Consider the following 25721-nt stretch of genomic DNA (forward strand, 5'->3'; position numbering starts at 1 on the left):
GAATACAAAGCCATTTTGAGCTCTTTTTACGATTTGCTGAAAAATGCATCAATGCTTAAAAACTGACATCAAGCTAACATTAATCACTAACATTTGAGAACTAACATTAGTTACTAACATTATTTACATTGCTATTTAAAATGATGTTATTTACTCAAGTGAACTCGCAATTTCAGAATTAGACCTGTTAAACCAACATGCCGATTTCCATAAACTATTTGAACCTGTTTTGTGACATAAACTATTTGAAACTATTTCACGACTGCTGAAAAAAAGAACTAAATACAGTATATTTCCTAACTAGTAATCACCAACTAAGATTAATTACAATTGATATTCCATGTTTGTAGAAATAGATTTAATCAGTCCAGTTTATGCATTCCAAAGTCGTTCCAATACATACTATGAAATATCAAGTGAACTACTGCTTATACATCAAATTAAACACAAAGAAATAGGGGAAATTCAGAAATCCATTCCAACAACTCTTTACTTCCTTTCCATTAAATTTGAGAGCTTTAGAACGTGTACCTGGATAATGAAAATACAAGAAGATGAAGGAGCAGTCAGCAACAGTAATAACACAGCAACGCAGTGACAGAACAACCTACTGACAGATTAAAAAGGAAGGAACCAACAGAGTTCCAGCAACACCCAATGAAAACAGTAGCCAATAACCAATAGCAAACTCAGGAAGAACCAATTGAAACCCCAGAAATACCAAACAACAACACCAATGAAGCAGCAACAATACTAGTTCTGATAATCAGCAGTAAAAGAAAAGACTCACATTTCAGTTTCTTAGCTCTCCAAACACTGAACCTTTTAGGATTAAAAACCAACCTGTTTTTTACTCTCAAATTACTGAACTTTTAAATGTTCAAAATCCAGCCTAAACTCTCTGAAAAAAAGACTGAAAGAGAACTCCTCTTTTCCTTCCAAAAACCCAGCCCCCTTTTCTGTCTTGAAATGACCCTATTTATAACCCAAAAACAGGTATGGGCAACATATTTTAATCAATCCTTTTTAAGTTTTTCATACCATTATGTTTTGTTCCTCACACTTGCATGCCTTGTTCCCCACTAGCAAATCTCTTGTTCCCCACTAGCAAATGTTTTGTCCCCCACTATGTATTAAACAATGCCTTATTTTAATGTTATTAGTGCTTAGTGGACAGAGCACTCAAATTAATCATTTTTAAAACTTTAAATCCCAAAATACCCCTGAAACTATTGAAATTACCATTCTACCCCATCAGCTATATCCAATCTTGCTAATCAATTAACCAAACTGTAGCAGCTATAACCAATCTTGAATGAGAAATTCTAACAATTGACTAATCAAATCATACGAGACTAACTCTCAATCAACAATATTAGGACAATTCAACAAGGCCAGATTCATATCAGAACAAACTTAATAGAACAAACAAGTATATCTAAATCACTAAACACAATCATCAATTGAACTCAAAACAGCAGTTCAGTAACAAACAACAAATCAAACTATACCAAAGCAAGTAGAACTCGCACGACAGGGAGACATACAATGACCACATAGGCTAACAGATACATTCAAGTTCTAAAAAAAATGCAAGTTCAAGGAAATATCAATCACTACAACATAATTTAACAAAAAGAATAGAAAAGTACTTTCAGGGAACCACCGCATAGAAATAATATTGCAGTAACATTCCAATTCTAAAAGGGATAACTCAAATTAGAACCATACCATAATCAAGTCATAGTAGACTCAAAAACACTTGTTCTTAATCAAGACTAGATAGTGAAAATGAAAATAGAGTACTGCATCAAAGTTCCCATATGAAGATTCATTTCAATATAAATCGAATGTTATCTCTCTAACCTCATTTTCTCCTGAAAGAACATCCCTCGGTAAGTCTAGCACGACCACCAGTAGGCTGGCACAAAACTGTCTGGCAGTTTCCGCAAACAGCCACCGTCTGAGAATGGCTGAACACAGTTGTTATGTTAAAGCAGCCTTGGCACTTAACATCCATGAAGAAAGAGTTAGGAGACTGAACAAGACGTTTTGAGCTTATGCTTCCTCTTTTCAACATCTGCTGGCGGGTTCAACAAATCGTAATCATTTGAAAGAACCATTTTCGCAAGATGAAATGAGAGTGAGGGGAGGCTGTGTGTTGCGCCACAAGCAGCGAAGATGGAGATGGTGTGAGAGGAGGTGGTCGTTTGGACGAAGCTGGTGGACGTGAGGCGGGCTGTCGACGAGTTGATGGAGTCGCCGGTGTTCGTTGGTTCGAAGAAAAAGAAGGGCAGCCATGGATGTCGAGGGAGAAGGAGGGGTCGTTCGGAGAAGAAGAAGAAGGAGGGCAGCCATGGACGTGGGAGCTGGAGGGGTCGTTGGAGAAGGACAAGAAGAGGGGGCAAGTGGTTTAGGGTTTTTTGTTAGGGGTTTGGAAATGAAATAAAGAGAGGGGGTGGTTGTTTGGGCTATGGGGCAGACCGGGTCGGGGATGGGGTATGGGCTGGGTATCCGAGTTTTAATTTCAAAGGGGAAGAAAAATTGTTTGGACTTTAAATTGATTTGGCCCAAATATGACTTAACACTCTTTTATTTTGCCTTTCTTTTCTTAAACTAATAAAACTAAAAATTTCAAAAATCCTAAATTAACTTATAGGACTAGATTAATTTATAAAAGTACTAACTAACTTTTACTAACAATTAACACACACAATCAAATAAAATCACATAACTTGGACATGAAATGCTAAAAATGCAAAAAATACATTATTTTGTGATTTTCTTTCTCTTTAAAACAAAACATGGTTCAATTAATTCCTAAGTGCAAAATTAAATCTTAAATGTGCATGCAACATATATTTTTGTATTTTTAATTAATTAAAACAAACTAAACATTCACAAACAAAAATAATTATCCAAAATGTCACGCAAAGTTCTCAAAATTGTACCCAAAGGCAATTCGTTTTATTTTTCGATTTCTTTGGGAGTAGTTTTCGTGAAGCAAAAATCACGTGCTCACAGTGATCATTTTAATTTCAAAGATGAGGTAATTAATTATGTGAAGAATTGAAGAATTTTTAAGAGAGATGTAAAACTTCATGCGACGATTGTTATGGATATAGACCTTAAGGAAATTATTTCCCATGTCCTCTTGTTCTTGCTCAATATTTCTTGCACATCCCTCAGCAATAGTGCTACAATTATATAACTCAATTGACTCCAAAGTACAAATTTCCCCAAAATCTGTTGGAATTTCTTTCAGGTTGATGCAATTCCTCAGAACAAGGCGTTTTAGATTTATGAAGCTTTCGCTGCTAGCTTCCCAATGCCCAAAATCTAGCTCACTAAGTAACAATAACTTTAGGTTTTTGAACTTGTCTTCATCACTTAATCTCCATATTGGATCATTCACTGCATTTCTTTTAAGTTCGAGCTCTTCAAGATTTGGCAACATGACAAGAGTTGATATATCTTCCCAAGCAAAACAGAACCGGCCAGCTAATGCAGATCCAGGTGTTTCCGGTCACGGTAGTTGCTGATTCACAGAGTTCAATCATTCAGAGATTATCGAGGTAGCTATCCTGACGTTCGCAGACCTTGACTCTCCTTCCCCCCATCCCTCAGTTTATTATTCTGTTTCTGTTTTCTTAGACAATGTATCAGACTTAGTATTGTATAGATGCTCATGTACTCAGTGACATGCTGGTTTTGGAAAAAACTTTTGTATTGAGTTATGACATTCTATAAAGTTTTATGATATTTTTACTTATTTAAACCTGTTCTAGTATACTTTAAATTTGAAAGTGTTGGTAATGTCTGAGCGGTCAGCTTGTCTAGTACCATGATAGGCGCCATTACGACAGGTTGAGTTTTGGGTCGTGATAGATCTTAAAGACAAAGTATAATTTTCTAGTAAAGGATGTCCAACTGACCACCGCTCGCCGACCGTAACTTTATCATCCATCTCTTGAGCTAAGATAATATAGAACAGTTTGTAGGAGTAGCAATCTTGATGAAACAATATCATCCATCTCCTGAGCTAAGATAACTCCATCCTGTAACATCAATTCTTATACGTTAGCTGAGAAATACATGTAGATTTTTTAATTGCACTAAAACACTTTATTAGAAAACAACCAGCAGAAAGTACAAATGATGATCAACTGCAGATTCTAAATTCCCTAATCAACAAATTGAGAAACTAATAATACTGATTTCACTTTTATTACAAATTTCCAACTTTGCCAATCCTCAAGTAAATTGGGAAAGACACAGTTTTCTGACTCTCTCCATCTTCATTCCAAACACTTGTGAATTTTTCAACAACATCATCAGTCAAGAGCTCAACACCCTTTTCTTTTGCAGTTTGATAAGCTGACCATGACTTCAAGTATGTGAAATAAGAATTCAAGTCCATCACTTTCTCAATCTTGAACTCAAATGGTCCATTGTGATCACAACCACTTACAGGCTCAAATGGGAAGTCAATAGTTTTATACTTTTCATCCACTAATTTTCTCGGAGATTCCCAATATGGTCCAGCATCAACTGTGTAAAATTTCTCAAAAATTGGATCCACTGAATTGTTTACTTCTGGCACAGTGTAACACCAGGCTGCTATTACTCCATTTGGTTTCTTGAGTAACCATTTCACTTGTTGATAAAAAGTTGGAAGATCAAACCAATGCATTGCTTGAGCAATTGTTACTAAATCTACACTTGACTCTGTTCCTATTTTGGTTTCGATTTCGGCCATTGACATCTTGGGAGAGGTACATATATATTGAACATTAGGGACCTTTACTGCAAATTCAAGCTGCTTTGGACTTGTGTCTGTGGCTATTACATTCTTGTAGAGCTTAGCTAACTGAAAGAAACAATAATTTAAGAGCATTTAGGACAACAAGTAGTTATGCTGGAACACTAAAGGATGCTTATTTTTGAACTCTTTCTTTAGGATATCATAATTTAACAGGGGAAATATATGCTTCTTATTGTAGTATTATGTGCCTGTAACTGTCTAGAAATGTAAAATGGCTGCTAAAGATTAGGTACTCATAATAAAGAACTCTAACAATCTTGTTTCAGTGAAAAGTTAAAAATGCTAGATTTCTTGTTTTCCCATACGGCCTGTTTGGAAAAAGATAAACAAAGCCATTGTGCCGTTCTCTAAGAAACAGAGGTCTCTACTCTTTGTTATGCAACTAATTATCAGTTCAGTCAATTCTACTTTTTGTAGTCAATTCTCTACATAGACAGGAGCAGTGCTGCAAGTGGTCAGTTGTACACCCTTTAGCCTATTTGGAAAAAGAGAAAAACCATTTTAGGTCTCTACTTTTTTCAATGGGACTATGAATTACAGGCAGAGCTACAACCATGGAAGGGTGGCTAGTTGAACAACCTTCGCCCAAAAAGTATATTCTGATTATACTATTATATAGGCTACTCGTGCTCGGAGCCTAGTTGAAACAATCTCTCTAAATTCACCGTAGGGGTAAAGTCTGCATATTATCTATCCTTCTTACATCTCTGTTGTGGGACTATATTGGGTTTGTTGTTGTTATTATATTATAGTATTATATAGGTCATATGGTATTACTTTCTATATACATATATATTAAATCTCAAATACCCTTAAAGAAATTCCGACTGCGAGGAATTTTAGCAGATTTACAGGAGGGTGGATGTGGGGATGAAGACATAAAAGGAATTAGAGAGACTTACAGATTGAGCAGCCTGGCCACTGCCAGTGCCAACATCCCAAACAAGGTCATGACAAGGGGTTTTTGAAGCTATAAAATTGAACAATTCATCAGGATAACTTGGCCGGCCCTTTGAGTATTGTTGTGCCTGCTTAATAAACAACTCTGCCATTCTTTTTTTAGGCTCCTCTTTTTTTACTATCTGATATAATGAAGATCTGAAACCGTTGCTCCCTTTATAGATATAAAGCACTTGTAGGGAAAAAAAACACTTGGTGTTCCGTGTTACTTTTTGCATTTGATTGGTGAAGTACTATAGGTTTGACGTGAACATGTGGAGATTAAGTTTGTTGGATGGAATTTTTATCGCTAGTGGGGTCCAAATTTTTTTTTTTTATAGCTATTAATAATTGAACCCATGACCTTATGTAGATTTTGAACACCTTGACCACTAAACTACACTTTTGGATTGTGTTAAGGGTGTTCAAAACTTAATATATAGAGATAAAAAATATATTTTGCATTATATATACAATGTAATTTTTCGGCGAAGGGTGTTCGGGTGAACACCCTTGCGCCCCCTAAATCCGCCCCTGAATGTATCCTTTACAAGATTAGGAAAAGGCATAAATATCCCATATCTTGCGACCGAAGTTGCAACAACACATATTTTCTTTATGGGGATACTATTATTCTCCTAAATTATTTTAAAGTGGAATAAATATCTGCTTAAAATGCTATTATCACATTTTTCTTGGGAGATGAAACACACTCGCCTGTCAGGTGTATAATTTGTTACTACTTTTTTTTCCTCGTTATGAAGACCAAAATTTTAGTTCTCCGATTTTGATTTCGGTTCAAAAGATGGAATTTTTAAGAAAAAGATTGTATATTAAGTTTTGAACACCCTTAACACAATCCATTGGGATACTACGTTAGTAAGACCAGAATTTGTACAACAGGCAATCGAAAAAATTAAGCTCATACAGGAAAAGCTATTAGTAGCTCAAAGCCATTAGAAGTCTTATGCGGATAATTGACGGCGAGACTTGGAGTTTCATGTTGACGACTGGGTATTCCTAAAGATATCACCGATGAAAGGTGTCATGAGGTTCGTAGGAAGGGAAAACTTAGCCCTCGGTACATTGGACCATATAGGGTCATACGCAAGGTAGGTTAGGTAGCATATGAGTTGGACTTGCCTTCGGACATGGAATCCGTACATCCAGTCTTTCATGTGTCTATGCTCCGTAAATGTATCGGAGATCCTTCTAGAATCGTGTCAGTTGATGACGTTCAGGTCACAGAGAAGCTATCATATGAAGAAACTCCCATTGCTATACTAGACAGACAGGTTCGGAGATTGAGAACTAAAAATATAGCTTCAATGAAAGTACTTTGGAGAAACAACAATGTGGAAGAAATGACTTAGGAGGGCGAGGAAGACATGAAGTCTAGATATCCTTACATATTTCCTCCTCCAGAGAAGGGTCCGACTGAGACGTCATAACCTTAAGGTACGTGTATGGATTCTTGTGTTAGTTATTATCATTGGTTATGTGAGGCCATTTTCGTTATTAATGATTATGGTCCTACGTGGAGTTGAATTATTGAGTTTCTACAGGAAAAGTTGGTAGTAGTGTTGTTACAAAGGCGACACTGCCAAATTTATATAGATCCTGGGGAGTTAAACATTCGAGGACGAATATTTCTAAGGGAGGAAGAATGTTACATCTCGCGTTTTCGTACGTTAAAGTTTCGTCTTCAATTAATTGACATAGACTCGAGGATGAGATTATCTTGAGGTTAACGTATTTATGCTATTTATAACAAGCGATAAGTAAGTGCCATGAAGGGTAAATGATACACGAATTAAAGAAAATGAGTTTCATTGAAGGTTGTCGATTTGGAATAAAATACAGTTCGAGCTATAATATCCGATATTTACGGACTAATACCATACAAGGTACCATATGATTGTGATAGTATGATGTATAAAGTATATTAAAATAAATAGTATTTTAAGTAATTTAAAATAATTCTTAATTATACGGGTAATTGGTTAATTATCGGGTAACGGGACATTACCTAATTAATTAATAAATTAAGAGATAAGACTACCCGGGGCAAAACGTGGCAACTAGCTACATTATAAAGCTATTACTCTTAGCCAATTTTCATTAGGTGGCAACCTAAAATACTAATTAAGAGACACTTCATAATTTGAATACAAAACTTGTAAAGTAATGTGCTAAGTACACTTTAAATAAAGAGACTTCATATCAGAACGTTCATATATTGAATTCAACACTTTATAACGTTCTGTTAGCAATTCTTACAATTTAAGTTCCTACAAAGACACAACCAGAACGTTAGCTATTTTCACAAAGCTTTTAACAAACGTCTTTCAACCAAAATCCAACGAGAACTATTAGAATCTTAACAACGTAAAAATTTTGCGGTTCTAAAGGAGTACGGTGCAACCTTTTCTAAGAATATTATACGGGTTTTTCCCTACTCCGGGTATGTTAAGGCTACTCCTTCTTTCTTTTTGGCATGATCCAAATGATACAAAAAGAAACGAGAAAATGCGTAGTTTTCATAAACGACTCTATTCATAGAAATACTAGGGGTGTCTATGTTCTTGATTCCCCATATAACATATATTATATCTTCTGTTCGTGGGTCTTAGAATAATACGCAATTGATAAAGTTTATCCGAAGGGAATGTTGAGATTATTAACATATTTTCATACATTTCATTCATTTATACATGTACATTGACTCATGACCAGATGGCTTATAACGCATATTTATATGTATGTGTATGTATATGGGATATGGGATAAGTTTACGGCATTATATACGCATCACTACCTGATCAGTTGGTATATGTTGATGATGTTGCCCATAGTGGCCAAGACAATATGATAGGATACCCTCAAAGGCTTGACAATGTTATGTACACCTATACCTATGCATGACACGACATTTATATGCACGTGCATGACGTTGTACATGTTTCAGAATTTACTAAGTTATTCAGACTTACAGATGGATTTCTTTATTCCATGTTTCATCTATATCTCTTATGTACTAATTTTTATGTCTTACATACTCAGTACATTATTCGTACTGAGGCCCTATTTCCGGGGACCTTTGTTTCAAGCCCGCAGGTAGGCAAGTCGACGACCCCCCTTCTTAGGATCCTTGATCAGCGAGAGTTGGTGTGCTCCACTTGATCTAGAGCTGCTTTTGATTTTGGTACGATATGGTTGTATATATATATATATATAGGTATGACGTGGCTCAGTCCCGTCTTTGTACAGTTGTATTTCTATTAGAGGTCTGTAGATAGTATGTATAGTTGGATAGTTTGTGGCCTTGCCGGCTTCCAGTTTTGGATATGTAGTTGCCTATAGCAGCCTTGTCGGCTCGCCCCATGTATTCCACATGTATATGTACATATGCCTTTTGGGTAGGTTTCCTTCATGTATGTTATTCTCGTAATTTAGTAGATATTATTCAGGTTTATATCTTAGACGCATGCTTAGGGGTGTTTGACAAGCAGGACTCGGGCACCCGTCATGGCCCATCGGTTGGGTCGTGACAGAGAAGTACTACCCTATTCATGATTTGGAGTTGGCAGCCATCGTTCATGCATTGAAGATTTGGAGGCATTATCTCTATGGTATGTATTGTGAGTTATTTACAGATCATCGGAGTCTCCAACACTTGTTCGAACAAAAGGATCTAAATTTGAGGCAGTGGAGATTGTTGGAGCTCCTAAGGGACTATGATTTTACCATTCTGTATCATCCCGGGAAGGTCAATGTGGTAGCCGGTGCCTTGAGTAGTAAGGCGGTGAGGATGGGTAGCCTTGCATTTATTCCTTTTCGTGAGAGACCGCTTGCAATTGATGTTCAAGCCTTGGCCAACCAGCTCGTGAGATTAGATATTTCGGAGCCAAGTTGGGTTCTAGCTTGTGTGGTTTCTCAGTCTTCCTTATATGATCGCATCAGAGAGCGCCAGTATGATGATCCACATTTGCTTGTCCTTAAAGACATGGTTCAGTATGGTGATTCCCAGAATGTTACTATTTGGGATGATCCGGTGTTGAGGATGTAGGATCGGATTTGTGTGTCTAATATAGATGGGCTACGTGAGTTGATTCTTGAGGAGGCCCACAGTTTGCGGTATTTCATTCATTCGGGTGTCGCAAAGATGTACGAGGAGTTGAGGCAGCAATATTGGTGGAGGAGGATGAAGAATCATATAGTGGGGTTTGTAGCTTGGTGCCTAAATTATCAGCAAGTGAAGTATGAGCATCAAAGACCGGGCGGATTGCTTCAGAGGATTGATATTCCGGAGTGGAAATGGGAGCGTATCACCATGGATTTTATAGTTAGGATCCCACGGACTTCGAGGAAGTTTGATGCTATTTGGGTGATTGTGGATCGGTTGACCAAGTCCTCGCACTTCATTTCAGTGGGGACTACTTATTCTTCAGAGCGGTTCGCTGAGATCTACATTAGCGAGATTGTTCGCCTTCACGATGTGTTGTGCCCATCATTTTATATCGGGGAACGAAGTTTACATCTCTAGTGTGCTGGTGTATATTGGGCCATTTGAGGTGTTTTAGAGGATTGGGGAGGTGGCTTACAAGTTTGCCTTGTCGCCTAGTCTGTCAAATGTTCATCTGGGATTTCATGTTTCTATGCTCTAAAAGTATGTCGGCGATCCGTCTCATGTTTTTGTTTTTAGCACGGTTCAATTGGATGGTGATTTGACTTATGATGTGTAGTCAATAGCCATTTTCGATCGACAGGTTCGAAAGTTAAGGTCAAAAGACATAGCTTCAGTGAAAGTCTAGTGGATAGGTCAGCCAGTTGAGGAGGCTATTTGGGAGACCGAGCGAAAGATACGGAGCAGATATCCATGCCTATTTGAGACTCCAGGTGCGTTTCTAGACCCGTTTGAGGATGAATGTTTGTTTAATGGAGGGAGGATGTAACGATCCGACTAGTTGTTTTGAGTGTTGTAGCCCCGTTCCCCCATTCACTACTCATTTTATGCTTAATTTTTGTTATCTGACTTATCGGGGGTAGTTGATTCGGTTCCTAGGATGTTTCGGAATACGATGAGACACTTAGTTTCAAGGTTGGAAGATCAAGTTGAAAAGGTTGACCAGATGTTGACTTGTATGTAAATGACTTTGGAATAGAGTTTTGATGGTTTCGATTGCCCCGTTGGGTGGATTTGGACTTAGGAGTGTGTCCGGATGGTTTGGAGGTCCGTAATTGATTTAGGCTTGAAATGGCGAAAGTTGGAAATTTAGAAGTTTGACCGAGAGTTGACTTTGTCGTTACCAGGCTCGGATTATGGTTCTTGGAGTTGGAGTAGGTCCGTTGAGTCATTTATGACATGTGTGCAAAATTTGAGGTCAATTAGACTTGATTTGATAGGTTTCGGTATCCATTGTAGAAGTTGGAATTCCTTAGTTTTCATTAGGCTTGAATTGGGATGCAATTCATATTTTTTATGTTGTTTGATGTGATTTGAGGGCTCCACTAAGTTCGTATCATATTTTAGGACTTGTTGGTGTGTTTGGTTGAGGTTCCGGGGGCCTCGGGTGGAGTTCGGATGGTTAACGAATCAAATATCAGAATTTAAAAACTGCTGAAGTGCACAAGGTCCTGTGCGATCGCACCTGCGGAGTTTTAATTGCAGGTGTGAGCTCATCGAAGCGAGCAGGGGATCGCAAAAGCAGCCAGGAAGGAAGTGGGTAGTGGTAGTCGCATGTGCGAGGTTATTTTTCGCACCTGCTGCGGCGCATTGGGAGCAGAAGCGGAGATTGGCCAACTGTGGGAGTTGCGCTAGTGCGAAGGGAAATTCCGCACCTGTGAGTTCATAGATGCGGAGGAAGCATTGCAAAAGCAAAAGGGGTCTTGGTGAGGCAGGTCTGTAGAAGCGGAGGAATTACCGCAGAAGAGGAACCGCATGTGCGGTTAAATGATCCACAGAAGTGAAAGCACTGCGCAGAATGTTAAATTCGAGGGCTTCGTGATTTTTCTCATTTTGGACTTTGCAAAATCGGTCCATGGCGATTTTTGAGAGGATTTCGAAGGGTTTTGATATTTGGCTTAATGCATGCGTATTTTGATGTATATTGCCTCACATTGTGCTCATGTCTCATAGATTTGAGATGCATAATATAATGTTTTGTGCTAATTTGTGGTATTTCTATATGTAGTAATCATTCGGATGCAATTTGGGACGAAAGTGCGCGAATTGAAGCGAAAAATGGGAAGAAAAGGCAAAAGTGTAAATTTGATAGCCACAGAAAGCGTGGGGCGCTGCCTATGGTGCACTTTACAAAACGCGTGAGAAGTTGAGCGCTAGGGACAGCGCCCCACGCTGCCCTAGATGCTCAACGTGCAAACACGTCCTAATTCGACTAAGAATCGGTTATTTCGCTAAGACACCCCCAACTCATATAAAAGCCAACCTAAACCTATTTTGAGGGGGAGGACATGACTTTGAGAGAGAAACAAAAGTACGAAATACTCGGGAGCACTGATTTGATCAATTCTTCCATGTTTCTTCTAGTATTCATTAATTTTATTTTTTAAAAATATTATTTTTGATGATTGTATGAACATGAGTGGCTAAGAACCCTATTGTTCTAAGGTCATGGGTACCACATGAATGTTGATGTTTGAAGTTTACATTGACGAATTTGATTTTATCATATTGGATTATTTATTTAATTATATTTTTAATTATTTTGTTGAGTAGCTAAGAGTGAAATACTATCTACGAATCTAGAGTTGAAATCGAAAGTAGGAATTCTAGATTGCATATAGAATTAAATAGAGCAGGTCCTTGAACCCGGGCATCAGGGAACGGATTCGCAATTAGGATAGAAATATACCTAATTGTCTTGCTTGGTTGAAATATAGGAAGTGTAAATGCATTCTTATTAATCTTAATTCCATAGACATATAGGCATTAAGTTAGCTTGAATAGGCGAGTAAGAACTCGACAAATTCCGATGAGTAATATCAACTCTGTCAATCAATATTCCAGATAAATCAATTAGTAATTTTAAGCGAAGAACGCAACATGATTGTTAGCTAATCTGTGACCCTGGAATATCCTCTCCTACTAATTGTTATCCGAAATTGCTTAAGTGTTGTGGTTGATTTTGATTTATTTCACTACTTGATAGTTTTAGGTAGTAAATTAGTCACTTATATATTTTGTGTGAAATCTCTTGATTCGATAAGTTGTTTGAGTTTGAATCAGTTAAAAGTTAATCATAAGTATTCGAGGGAACGATACTCTACGCACTATTCTATTACTTGACGATCACGTATACTTGCGTGAGTGTATTTGGTCGCAACAGGTTTCTTGAGGTAAGTCACTCGTGATCATTTTTATTCAATAATCTTGTTTCCCCATTGAATTTCACACCTAGTTTTGGGTTTTTGTGGTGGAATTTGGGAGTTTGAGGCTAGGGATTTGGAGAGTTTAATTTGTGGATTTGAGTCGTGTTTTTGTATCAAAATTTGGTAAATTTGGTATGGTTGGACTCGTGGTCGAATGGGCTTCCGAATTTTGCTACTTTTATTGGATTCCGAGACGTGGGCCCAAGGGTTGACTTTTGAGTTGACTTTTTGATTTTTGATTAAGAACTTAGTATTTTCTTTTGGAATTGATTCTTTTAGCTCGTGTTGATTGTATTGAATTTTTTGTGGCAAGATTCGGGGCATTCGGAGGCTGTTTTGCGAGGCAAGGTCTTGTTGGAGTAGAGGTTTGCACAGTTTGAGGTAACACTTCTAAACTTGGTTGTGAGGGTATGAAATCTCGATTTATGTGTTATGTGATTGGTGTTGAGGTGACGCACATGCTAGGTGACGGGTGTGTGGGATTGCACCGTAGTATTGTGATCTAGTCGATTTTATGGAACTATGTAGCTATCTTATCCGGACATTATTAATGTACTCAATATGATAGAGCACTTGAGTTGTAATTTATTCTAGAAAACATGTTTAGGCTGTAAGCTGGTACTATTGGGACCCACAGTGGTCGATCTTTGTTGTTGAGTGGTTTGGTTAATTGTTGTCATCTACTCAGTCGCATTCATCATTGCATATTCTCACTTCGCAGTCTCCGTTACAGTATATAGAGACATTTAGATACTCATGTACTCAGTGACACGCTGGTTTTGGGAAAAACATTTGTATTGAGTTATGATATTCTATCCCGTTTTATGATATTCACTTATTTAAACTTGTTGTAGTATACTTTAAATTTGGATGTGTTGGTAATGTTTGAGCAGTCGGCTTGCCTAGTACCATGATAGGCGCCATTACGAAAGGTTAAGTTTTGGGTCGCGACAGATCCTAAAGACATAGTATAATTTTCTGGTGAAGGGTGTCCAACTAACCCCCGCTCACCGGCCGTAACTTTATCATCCATCTCTTGAGCTAAGATAATATAGAACAGTTTGTAGGAGTAGCAATCTTGATGAAACAATATCATCCATCTCCTGAGCTAAGATAACTCCATCCTGTAACATCAATTCTTATACGTTAGCTGAGAAATACATGTAGATTTTTTAATTGCACTAAAACACTTTATTAGAAAACAACCAGCAGAAAGTACAAATGATGATCAACTGCAGATTCTAAATTCCCTAATCAACAAATTGAGAAACTAATAATACTGATTTCACTTTTATTACAAATTTCCAACTTTGCCAATCCTCAAGTAAATTGGGAAAGACACAGTTTTCTGACTCTCTCCATCTTCATTCCAAACACTTGTGAATTTTTCAACAACATCATCAGTCAAGAGCTCAACACCCTTTTCTTTTGCAGTTTGATAAGCTGACCATGACTTCAAGTATGTGAAATAAGAATTCAAGTCCATCACTTTCTCAATCTTGAACTCAAATGGTCCATTGTGATCACAACCACTTACAGGCTCAAATGGGAAGTCAATAGTTTTATACTTTTCATCCACTAATTTTCTCGGAGATTCCCAATATGGTCCAGCATCAACTGTGTAAAATTTCTCAAAAATTGGATCCACTGAATTGTTTACTTCTGGCACAGTGTAACACCAGGCTGCTATTACTCCATTTGGTTTCTTGAGTAACCATTTCACTTGTTGATAAAAAGTTGGAAGATCAAACCAATGCATTGCTTGAGCAATTGTTACTAAATCTACACTTGACTCTGTTCCTATTTTGGTTTCGATTTCGGCCATTGACATCTTGGGAGAGGTACATATATATTGAACATTAGGGACCTTTACTGCAAATTCAAGCTGCTTTGGACTTGTGTCTGTGGCTATTACATTCTTGTAGAGCTTAGCTAACTGAAAGAAACAATAATTTAAGAGCATTTAGGACAACAAGTAGTTATGCTGGAACACTAAAGGATGCTTATTTTTGAACTCTTTCTTTAGGATATCATAATTTAACAGGGGAAATATATGCTTCTTATTGTAGTATTATGTGCCTGTAACTGTCTAGAAATGTAAAATGGCTGCTAAAGATTAGGTACTCATAATAAAGAACTCTAACAATCTTGTTTCAGTGAAAAGTTAAAAATGCTAGATTTCTTGTTTTCCCATACGGCCTGTTTGGAAAAAGATAAACAAAGCCATTGTGCCGTTCTCTAAGAAACAGAGGTCTCTACTCTTTGTTATGCAACTAATTATCAGTTCAGTCAATTCTACTTTTTGTAGTCAATTCTCTACATAGACAGGAGCAGTGCTGCAAGTGGTCAGTTGTACACCCTTTAGCCTATTTGGAAAAAGAGAAAAACCATTTTAGGTCTCTACTTTTTTCAATGGGACTATGAATTACAGGCAGAGCTACAACCATGGAAGGGTGGCTAGTTGAACAACCTTCGCCCAAAAAGTATATTCTGATTATACTATTATATAGGCTACTCGTGCTCGGAGCCTAGTTGAAACAATCTCTCTAAATTCACCGTAGGGGTAAAGTCTGCATATTATCTATCCTTCTTACATCTCTGTTGTGGGACTATATTGGGTTTGTTGTTGTTATTATATTATAGTATTATATAGGTCATATGGTATTACTTTCTATATACATATATATTAAATCTCAAATACCCTTAAAGAAATTCCGACTGCGAGGAATTTTAGCAGATTTACAGGAGGGTGGATGTGGGGATGAAGACATAAAAGGAATTAGAGAGACTTACAGATTGAGCAGCCTGGCCACTGCCAGTGCCAACATCCCAAACAAGGTCATGACAAGGGGTTTTTGAAGCTATAAAATTGAACAATTCATCAGGATAACTTGGCCGGCCCTTTGAGTATTGTTGTGCCTGCTTAATAAACAACTCTGCCATTCTTTTTTTAGGCTCCTCTTTTTTTACTATCTGATATAATGAAGATCTGAAACCGTTGCTCCCTTTATAGATATAAAGCACTTGTAGGGAAAAAAAACACTTGGTGTTCCGTGTTACTTTTTGCATTTGATTGGTGAAGTACTATAGGTTTGACGTGAACATGTGGAGATTAAGTTTGTTGGATGGAATTTTTATCGCTAGTGGGGTCCAAATTTTTTTTTTTTATAGCTATTAATAATTGAACCCATGACCTTATGTAGATTTTGAACACCTTGACCACTAAACTACACTTTTGGATTGTGTTAAGGGTGTTCAAAACTTAATATATAGAGATAAAAAATATATTTTGCATTATATATACAATGTAATTTTTCGGCGAAGGGTGTTCGGGTGAACACCCTTGCGCCCCCTAAATCCGCCCCTGAATGTATCCTTTACAAGATTAGGAAAAGGCATAAATATCCCATATCTTGCGACCGAAGTTGCAACAACACATATTTTCTTTATGGGGATACTATTATTCTCCTAAATTATTTTAAAGTGGAATAAATATCTGCTTAAAATGCTATTATCACATTTTTCTTGGGAGATGAAACACACTCGCCTGTCAGGTGTATAATTTGTTACTACTTTTTTTTCCTCGTTATGAAGACCAAAATTTTAGTTCTCCGATTTTGATTTCGGTTCAAAAGATGGAATTTTTAAGAAAAAGATTGTATATTTTTTTGAAAAAAAGGAAAAAATATTAGTTTAAGTTTATATCATGATTAATCAAGTGTAATATCCAATAAAAAGATGGCACTAGTACATATAATCAGATTTAAATTTATTTTTTTGCTAATACAAAAATAAGAATAAACCCATAAAAGTTTGAGGAAAAAGTACCCATCTAAAGTTAAAAAATAATTCTCTAAAGGAATGGTGTTGTACGTGAAGCTCAACCTGCCTTTCAATAGTGGCTTTGTTATATGGGGGAGAAGAAAGAGAAGTAAAAGACAAAAAAGCTAGAAAAAGAAAAGAAAAAAAAAAGACTAGTAAATAAATTTTTTGGCTTCTCACTCTCTCAAAACAGAGTGAAATATGTATATATTACCACGTCAACATTTAAGGTGGCAACAATTCCATTTCAAAAAGTTCCGGGGACAGTAGGACCCCCAAAAAACGAAAAGTGTACGTAGTTAGAAACTTTGGCTAATTGCTCTCTATCAAGAAGTTTTAGATGAGTGCGGAACCAAAATATTGTTAATTTTTACTAAAAATACTCAAATAAGTATAAAAAAAAAAGTTACCAAAGTATATATAACGCCACTAATAGTGGCGCTATACAGTAACGTTAACTGTACCGTTACTGTATAGCGCCACTATTAGTGGCGTTATACTAACAAACTTACATAGCGCCATTAATAGTGGCGCTATATGTCTTATACCCTGACCCCACCAATAATGTCTGGGTTCAATAATTTAAATGTGTATAAAGCCACTTTTTGTGGCGCTATATAGAAATAAAAAAAAAACCCGGCTAGCCATTTTCTATATAAACATCGTATAATCGCTCCAACTTCATTCAAAAAAATTTTTTAACTCTTGTTGCTTTCTATTGTTGTTAAATTCTCCAGCATTTTTTCATTATGTCTGAAGAACGTAGAATAAAAGTATCATTATATTGGGGGGGTGAGGTTGTGATGGAGAATAACTATGTGGGCTACAGTTTACCTGCTAAGTGTAATATTAAATTGCCACTTTCAATTGAGTACGAAACATTGATATCGTTGTTATGCAAAACAATGAGTGTGAGAAAACGTTCAGTGATACTCAAAGTAACCGGAAGATATCCGTATTCCGTTACGCCGCAAGGGGTTGCTTTTTACTCAGAGTTTAACATCGACGATGATGACACTTTGAGTGATTTCTTGAGGACTCCGGACGAATGCCGGGAAGTTCTTGTAATCACAATGTTGGAGATGTACGTGAAGGTCGAAGACGTTCCAAAAAATGAGGTTGTGCGTAGTAGAGATAACCCTTAGTCATCGGGTGGTTATTCTGGATCAGTTTTTGCCGGACATGTTCCAGATGAAAGAATTTTTCTTGATTTAAATTTATCACCGTCGACGAATGAGAAGCGAGAAAATAATTTATACCCTGCTTTCCATAATTCACAAGAAGAGTAGTAAACTTCAATTTTCATTTGTGTTAATATGTATATGTTTGCGTATTGAATAAATTTTAACGCTCATTTATTTAATAGGGGGTACCGGCCGGATATGAATTTTACAAGTGACCCATCCGGTAGTCATCACCTAACTGAAAACGTCCATCATGGAATGTCATCGCATTACAACTTGTAAGTGAAAAGCTACAGCCATATATAAAGCATTTATTAATTTAGCAGCTTATATTTTTGTTGAAATGTGCAGTAAAAACGAGCAAGTTGAACTACCCGTACTCACTCAATTGCCCGAAAACGACGTATTACATCAGGATCTGGCAGATGAACAGAGTGAGGAAGAGAACAACGATTACGATAACAATGCCGATGAATCGGAAGACGAGACACCATTTGCTCGTGAGGATGGTGATGAAGAGGACGAGGAGGAAGAACCGGATTTGAAGAGAGCCCCCCATAGACGAAAAGTGAACAAGTCTGAAGTGTCGTTTCATTCAAGGGAGATTCTTTATATTGATAACTTTCCAGCCGTGCCGGATGTGGAAGCTCTCACACGAGATTTTGATGAAATCCGGACAGCAATGTGGGATGAGTCTAGACCAACGGTGCTTGCAAAGGGGATGCTTTTTCCTGATAAAGCACGCGTAAGCAGGGCTTGTAAAATGCACAATGTTAAAGAGTGTCGTGAGATGCAAGTATCGGAGTCAAGTCCAACGGTATACAAGGCTATTTGCCGCAGATGGTTTTGGCCATGTAATTGGATGTTGCGTGCGTCGAAGAAGAAAACAGGTATGTAGAAAGTGGGTAAATACATTCCCACCCACACATGCGAAATGGACACTTTCAACGGGAATCACTTCAACTTGGATATTGACTTGATATCTCTTGTACTTATTCCGCACATCGAAGCGTCCATAAGGTATAGAATCAAAGAGTGCATTACAGCAGTCTACCAGGAATATGGCCACACAATTACTAAAAGAAAGGCATATCTTGGGCACAAAAGAGCGTTTGAAATAGTCTATGGTAACTGGGATAAGTCCTTTGCAGATCTGCCTAGCTACATGGCTGCACTGCAACACTTTAACCCAGGAACAGTTATTGAATGGAAGCTTGAGCGGAGTCCGGGTAAACCAGAATATATATTCAATTACGTGTTTTGGGCATTTAAGCCAGCAATTGATGGTTTTCCGTATTGCCGGCCCGTAATATCCATAGACGGAACTCATGTCTATGGAAAGTACGATATCAAGATATTGATAGCCGTGGTTGTGGATGCAAATGGACAGATATTTCCTCTAGCCTTTGCTATTTGTGCAAATGAAAGCACAGAGACGTGGACAATGTTTTTGAACCACTTGAAAGAGTACGTTGTCAAACATCATTCAGGTATTTGTCTAATATCTGATCGGCACGGGGGTATATTAAGTTCTGTGGAGAACCTTCCTGCCTGGCAAGAACATTATGCATACCACCGTTACTGTGTGAGGCACTTTAAGGCCAATTTCAAGAAGGCATATCCCAAAAAAGATCTACATGATTTGATGTGGATGACAGCAACAGACCACCAACAACATAAATTCTGGAGGCATATGGATTCTATCAAGCAAGAAGACGATGCAGCATATCGTTGGTTAATGCGACATGATCCTGAAAAGTGGACGTTGCATGCAGATGGTGGCAGACGCTGGGGAATTCTTACTACAAACGTGTCAGAATCCTTCAACGGGTTATTAAAGTCGGCAAGAGGATTGCCCGTCACAGCCATGGTGCGTATGTCGTTCAAGCAGATGGCGGAGAGGTTTGTACAACGGTCTGCAGTTGCAACGGAATTGATGGAAAGGGGTGTTGAATTTATGCCAGTGCCTATGAAGAGATTAGAGAAATACAGACGGCGAGCATATTGGCATTCCTTTTTGCAATATGATAACGAACGAGGTATTTTTGAAGTTCGCACCGCTATCCATAATAATCGGGGTAATAATGTACATACTGTAAATGAATCCACAAGGTTATGCTCATGTGGGAAATGGTCAATCTACCACATGCCTTGTTCACATGCCATCAAGTGTTTTCAACGTGTTGGTTATGCGGAGACCAACTATATTGATCAACAATATAGTGTTTCCAAATACCTAAACACATATAGTGGTCAGCTGCAACCAGTGGGTTCTGAGCATTACTGGCCCCCAGAACCATTTAAAATGGTGTGTAACAAGTCCTATTTACGTAAAAGACAGGTGCAGAAGAGAACGCGTATACGGAACCAAATGGATGTTAGTGATATCGTATATGCACGCAAATGTGGTATATGCTCGCAAACAGGCCACGACCGTAGAAAATGTCCTTTGGGTGGCAACAATAATCAAGCTCAGGGCGGGTGTTCTTCTATTGTACCTAACTACCCATGAGTTCATGTTGTAATAATTAGTTGTTCTGTATACGATTTAAGTATTTATGAAATAATATTTTCTTGTTTGTTAATTATGATTTGTACTTTCCCTTTTTACCTATTTAAATAATAATTTAATATAATTATCGGTATATTTATTATGTGTGTTGTCTTGTCGCTATCACGATATTTAATACACAAATTATACATATGGCGATATGTGTGTCTTGTCTTGTCGAACTGAAAAAGCTGAAAACATCATGATATGGCGCCATTAGCTATGTGTGACCGGCTGACATAAAGTCGTCTCGTCAACATCATGATATGGCGCCATTAGATATGGCGCTATCTAATATAGCGCCATTAGATATGGCGCTATATGTGTATTGTTTAGCCTATAAATAATGGGGTCATTGTAGTTATTTTGTGTGCTAAAAATTTCCCCCAAGAAATATTTCATTAAAAGTAAATAAGGTTTTTATTATAAGCAAATAGTTCACAAATGACTCAACCTGGTCGTCCACCAATTTGCTTATGTGAAAAACCATGCATGATGGATTGTGGGTGGGAAGGTGCTAACGTTGGACGCCGCTATTGGTGCTGTATGAACAAGTTGTACAAGCAACCTGACGAACCTACTTGTGAATTTGATGAATGGACTGAGGAACCATGTTATCAGGAAAGCTACAGGGATAGATTACAGGAATTTCATAATATGTTGTTATACCAGCATAGAATACAAAAGGAGGCAGATAGAATTATTACAGATATGAGGAAGAAACTAAAGGAGGTGGAAGATAAAAAATGGAGAGCTGAATGGAATTGTGAAGCACACAAGGAACGCAACGAAAAATATAAACGGGAACTTGCGGAGGTGAAGGCGAGAGTGAAAGAGTTAGAAGAAGAAAAAGAACAAATGGAAGAACGATTTAAGTGGTTGGAGCGAAGAATAAATGACAACTGAGGATGGAGCATTTACGTGTATGTGTTTAGTGTCATTTTCATATGTCATGTATTTTTATTATGTTGGCATGTTATGTTTGTGTTTATGTTGTAGTAATGTTTTCCTTGTTTGTTGTACTTAATTTTATTTTAATTTAAGTGGAAGTTAAGTTTAAGTTGTTGTGTTACTATACCAAAAACTATAAAACAAGACACACATAGCGCCATATGTATAATTTGTGTATTAAATATCGTGATAGCGACAAGACAACACACATAATAAATATACTGATAATTATATTAAATTATTATTTAAATAGGTAAAAAGGGAAAGTACAAATCATAATTAACAAACAAGAAAATATTTTTTCATAAATACTTAAATCTTATACAGAACAACTAATTATTACAACATGAACTCATGGGTAGTTAGGTACAATAGAATAACACCCGCCCTGAGCTTGATTATTGTTGCCACCCAAAGGACATTTTCTACGGTCGTGGCCTGTTTGCGAGCATATACCACATTTGCGTGCATATACGATATCACTAACATCCATTTGGTTCCGTATACGCGTTCTCTTCTGCACCTGTCTTTTACGTAAATAGGACTTGTTACACACCATTTTAAATGGTTCTGGGGGCCAGTAATGCTCAGAACCCACTGGTTGCAGCTGACCACTATATGTGTTTAGGTATTTGGAAACACTATATTGTTGATCAATATAGTTGGTCTCCGCATAACCAACACGTTGAAAACACTTGATGGCATGTGAACAAGGCATGTGGTAGATTGACCATTTCCCACATGAGCATAACCTTGTGGATTCATTTACAGTATGTACATTATTACCCCGATTATTATGGATAGCGGTGCGAACTTCAAAAATACCTCGTTCGTTATCATATTGCAAAAAGAAATGCCAATATGCTCGCCGTCTGTATTTCTCTAATCTCTTCATAGGCACTGGCATAAATTCAACACCCCTTTCCATCAATTCCGTTGCAGCTGCAGACCGTTGTACAAACCTCTCCGCCATCTGCTTGAACGACATACACACCATGGCTGTGACGGGCAATCCTCTTGCCGACTTTAATAACCCGTTGAAGGATTCTGACACGTTTGTAGTAAGAATTCCCCAGCGTCTGCCACCATCTGCATGCAACGTCCACTTTTCAGGATCATGTCGCATTAACCAACGATATGCTGCATCGTCTTCTTGCCTGATAGAATCCATATGCCTCCGGAATTTATATTGTTGGTGGTCTGTTGCTGCCATCCATATCAAATCATGTAGATCTTTTTTGGGATGTGCCTTCTTGAAATTGGCCTTAAAGTGCCTCACACAGTAACGGTGGTAAGCATAAGGTTCTTGCCAGGCAGGAAGGTTCTCCACAAAACTTAATATACCCCCGTGCCGATCAGATATTAGACAAATACCTGAACGATGTTTGACAACGTGCTCTTTCAAGTGGTTCAAAAACATTGTCCACGTCTCTGTGCTTTCATTTGCACAAATAGCAAAGGCTAGAGGAAATATCTGTCCATTTGCATCCACAACCACGACTATCAATAGCTTGATATCGTACTTTCCATAGACATGAGTTCCGTCTATGGATATTACGGGCCGGCAATACGGAAAACCATCAATTGCTGGCTTAAACGCCCAAAACACGTAATTGAATATATATTCTGGTTTACCCGGACTCCGCTCAAGCTTCCATTCAATAACTGTTCCTGGGTTAAAGTGTTGCAGTACAACCATGTAGCTAGGCAGATCTGCAAAGGACTTATCCCAGTTACCATAGACTATTTCAAACGCTCTTTTGCGCCCAAGATATGCCTTTCTTTTAGTAATTGTGTGGCCATATTCCTGGTAGACTGCTGTAATGCACTCTTTGATTTTATACCTTATGGACGCTTCGATGTGCGGAATAAGTACAAGAGATATCAAGTCAATATCCAAGTTGAAATGATTCCCGTTGAAAGTGTCCATTTCGCATGTGTGGGTGGGAATGTATTTACCCACTTTCCACATACCTATTTTCTTCTTCGACGCACGCAACATCCAATTACATGGCCAAAACCACCTACGGCAAATAGCCTTGTATACCGTCGGACTTGACTCTGATACTTGCATCTCACGACACTCTTTAACATTGTGCATTTTACAAGCCCTGCTTACGCGTGCTTTATCAGGAAAAAACATCCCCTTTGCAAGCACCGTTGGTCTAGACTCATCCCACATTGCTGTCCGGATTTCATCAAAATCCCGTGTGAGAGCTTCCACATCCGGCACGGCTGGCAATTTATCAATATAAGGAATCTCCCTTGAATGAAACGACACTTCAGACTCGTTCACTTTTCGTCAATGGGGGACTCTCTTCAAATCCGGTTCTTCCTCCTCGCCCTCTTCATCACCATCCTCACGAGCAAATGGTGTCTCGTCTCCCGATTCATCGGCATTGTTATCGTAATCGCTGTTCTCTTCCTCACTCTGTTCATCTGCCAGATCTTGATGTAATACGTCGTTTTCGGGCAATTGAGTGAGTACGGGTAGTTCAACTTGCTCGTTTTCACTGCACATTTCAACAAAAATATAAGCTGCTAAATTAATAAATGCTTTATATATGGCTGTAGCTTTTCACTTACAAGTTGTAATGTGATGACATTCCATGATGAACGTTTTCAGTTAGGTGATGACTACCGGATGGGTCACTTGTAAAATTCATATCCGGCCGGTACCCCCTATTAAATAAATGAGCGTTAAAATTTATTCAATACGCAAAAATATACATATTAACACAAATGAAAATTGAAGTTTACCACTCTTCTTGTGAATTATGGAAAGCAGGGTATAAATTATTTTCTCGCTGCTCATTCGTCGACGGTGATAAATTTAAATCAAGAAAAATTCTTTCATCTGGAACATGTCAGGCAAAAACTGATCCAGAATAACCACCCGATGACTGGGGGTTATCTCTACTACGCACAACCTCATTTTTTGGAACGTCTTCGATCTTCACGTACATCTCCAACATTGTGATTACAAGAAATTCCCGGCATTCGTCCGGAGTCCTCAAGAAATCACTCAAAGTGTCATCATCGTCGATGTTAAACTCTGAGTAAAAAGCAACCCCTTGCGGCGTAACGAAATACGGATATCTTCCGGTTACTTTGAGTATCACTGAACGTTTTCTCACACTCATTTTTTTGCATAACAACAATATCAATGTTTCGTACTCAATTGAAAGTGGCAATTTAACATTACACTTAGCAGGTAAACTGTAGCCCACAGAGTTATTCTTCATCACAACCTCACCCCCCCCCCAATATAATGATACTCTTATTCTACGTTCTTCAGACATAATGAAAAAATGCTGGAGAATTTAACAACAATAGAAAGCAATAAGAGTTAAAAAAAAATTTTGAATGAAGCTGGAGCGATTATACGATGTTTATATAGAAAATGGCTAGCCGGGTTGTTTTTTTTTATTTCTATATAGCGTCACAAAAAGTGGCTTTATACACATTTAAATTATTGAATCCAGACATTATTGGTGAGGTCAGGGTATAAGACATATAGCGCCACTATTAATGGCGCTATGTAAGTTTGTCAGTATAACGCCACTAATAGTGGCGCTATACAGTAACGATACAGTTAACGTTACTGTATAGCGCCACTATTAGTGACGTTATATATACTTTGGTAACTTTTTTTTTTTACACTTATTTGAGTATTTTTAGTAAAAATTAACAATATTTTGGTTCCGCACTCGTTTTAGATTCCTACGATGAATATATAAGGAAGAAGACAAATGAGTCAGTGTCTTTGAGTCACGAGGTAAGCAGAATAAAGGAAGTAGAATAAAGTTTCCTTGGCTGTGGGTTGAAGGAATAATTTGTCTACGTCATGCATGAAGTATGTGTTAATGGTGAGTACGAAAGGACAATTTTACTTTCTCTTACTTTCAAGACTAGCTCATTTTCAAATTCTAGCATATTAGTTTCTTGACCTTGTAACTTTGAAACCTAGGAATAATCAACGAAAATGATATATTGTCGCAAGAAAATATCCCATAGGTTCATAACAAGTGTAGTATACGTAGGCGTTTGGACATGA

The 25721-nt window shown here is 37.7% G+C and overlaps 2 protein-coding genes across 2 annotated transcripts; both read right to left on the minus strand.

The window, feature by feature from the left end:
- Window positions 1-4102: 4102 nt before the first annotated feature.
- LOC142170783 (uncharacterized) lies at window positions 4103-5982 on the minus strand. The gene is made up of 2 exons (XM_075233424.1): window positions 5728-5982; window positions 4103-4870 (listed from the first exon to the last, which is right to left on the minus strand). The coding sequence occupies exons 1-2, from the start codon at window positions 5875-5877 to the stop codon at window positions 4229-4231; spliced, it is 792 nt and encodes a 263-aa protein (XP_075089525.1). The 5' UTR covers window positions 5878-5982; the 3' UTR covers window positions 4103-4228.
- An 8342-nt stretch (window positions 5983-14324) lies between these two features.
- On the minus strand, window positions 14325-16204 carry LOC107810220 (uncharacterized). Its single transcript, XM_075233425.1, has 2 exons — window positions 15950-16204; window positions 14325-15092 (listed from the first exon to the last, which is right to left on the minus strand). The coding sequence occupies exons 1-2, from the start codon at window positions 16097-16099 to the stop codon at window positions 14451-14453; spliced, it is 792 nt and encodes a 263-aa protein (XP_075089526.1). The 5' UTR covers window positions 16100-16204; the 3' UTR covers window positions 14325-14450.
- Between the last annotated feature and the right edge of the window lie 9517 nt (window positions 16205-25721).

This window comes from Nicotiana tabacum, chromosome 16 (assembly GCF_000715075.1).
Source record: "Nicotiana tabacum cultivar K326 chromosome 16, ASM71507v2, whole genome shotgun sequence".
NCBI classification, from domain to species: Eukaryota; Viridiplantae; Streptophyta; class Magnoliopsida; order Solanales; family Solanaceae; genus Nicotiana; species Nicotiana tabacum.

What these genes read in the sequence shown, in the direction of transcription:
- LOC107810220 (XM_075233425.1), bottom strand. Translation starts at nt 16,099, where the DNA reads ATGGCAGAGTTGTTTATTAAGCAGGCACAACAATACTCAAAGGGCCGG. An exon ending in GTGGCCAGGCTGCTCAATCT is followed by an intron (nt 15,093 to 15,949) that starts GTAAGTCTCTCT and finishes TGTTTCTTTCAG; the next exon opens with TTAGCTAAGCTCTACAAGAA.
- LOC142170783 (XM_075233424.1), bottom strand. Translation starts at nt 5,877, where the DNA reads ATGGCAGAGTTGTTTATTAAGCAGGCACAACAATACTCAAAGGGCCGG. An exon ending in GTGGCCAGGCTGCTCAATCT is followed by an intron (nt 4,871 to 5,727) that starts GTAAGTCTCTCT and finishes TGTTTCTTTCAG; the next exon opens with TTAGCTAAGCTCTACAAGAA.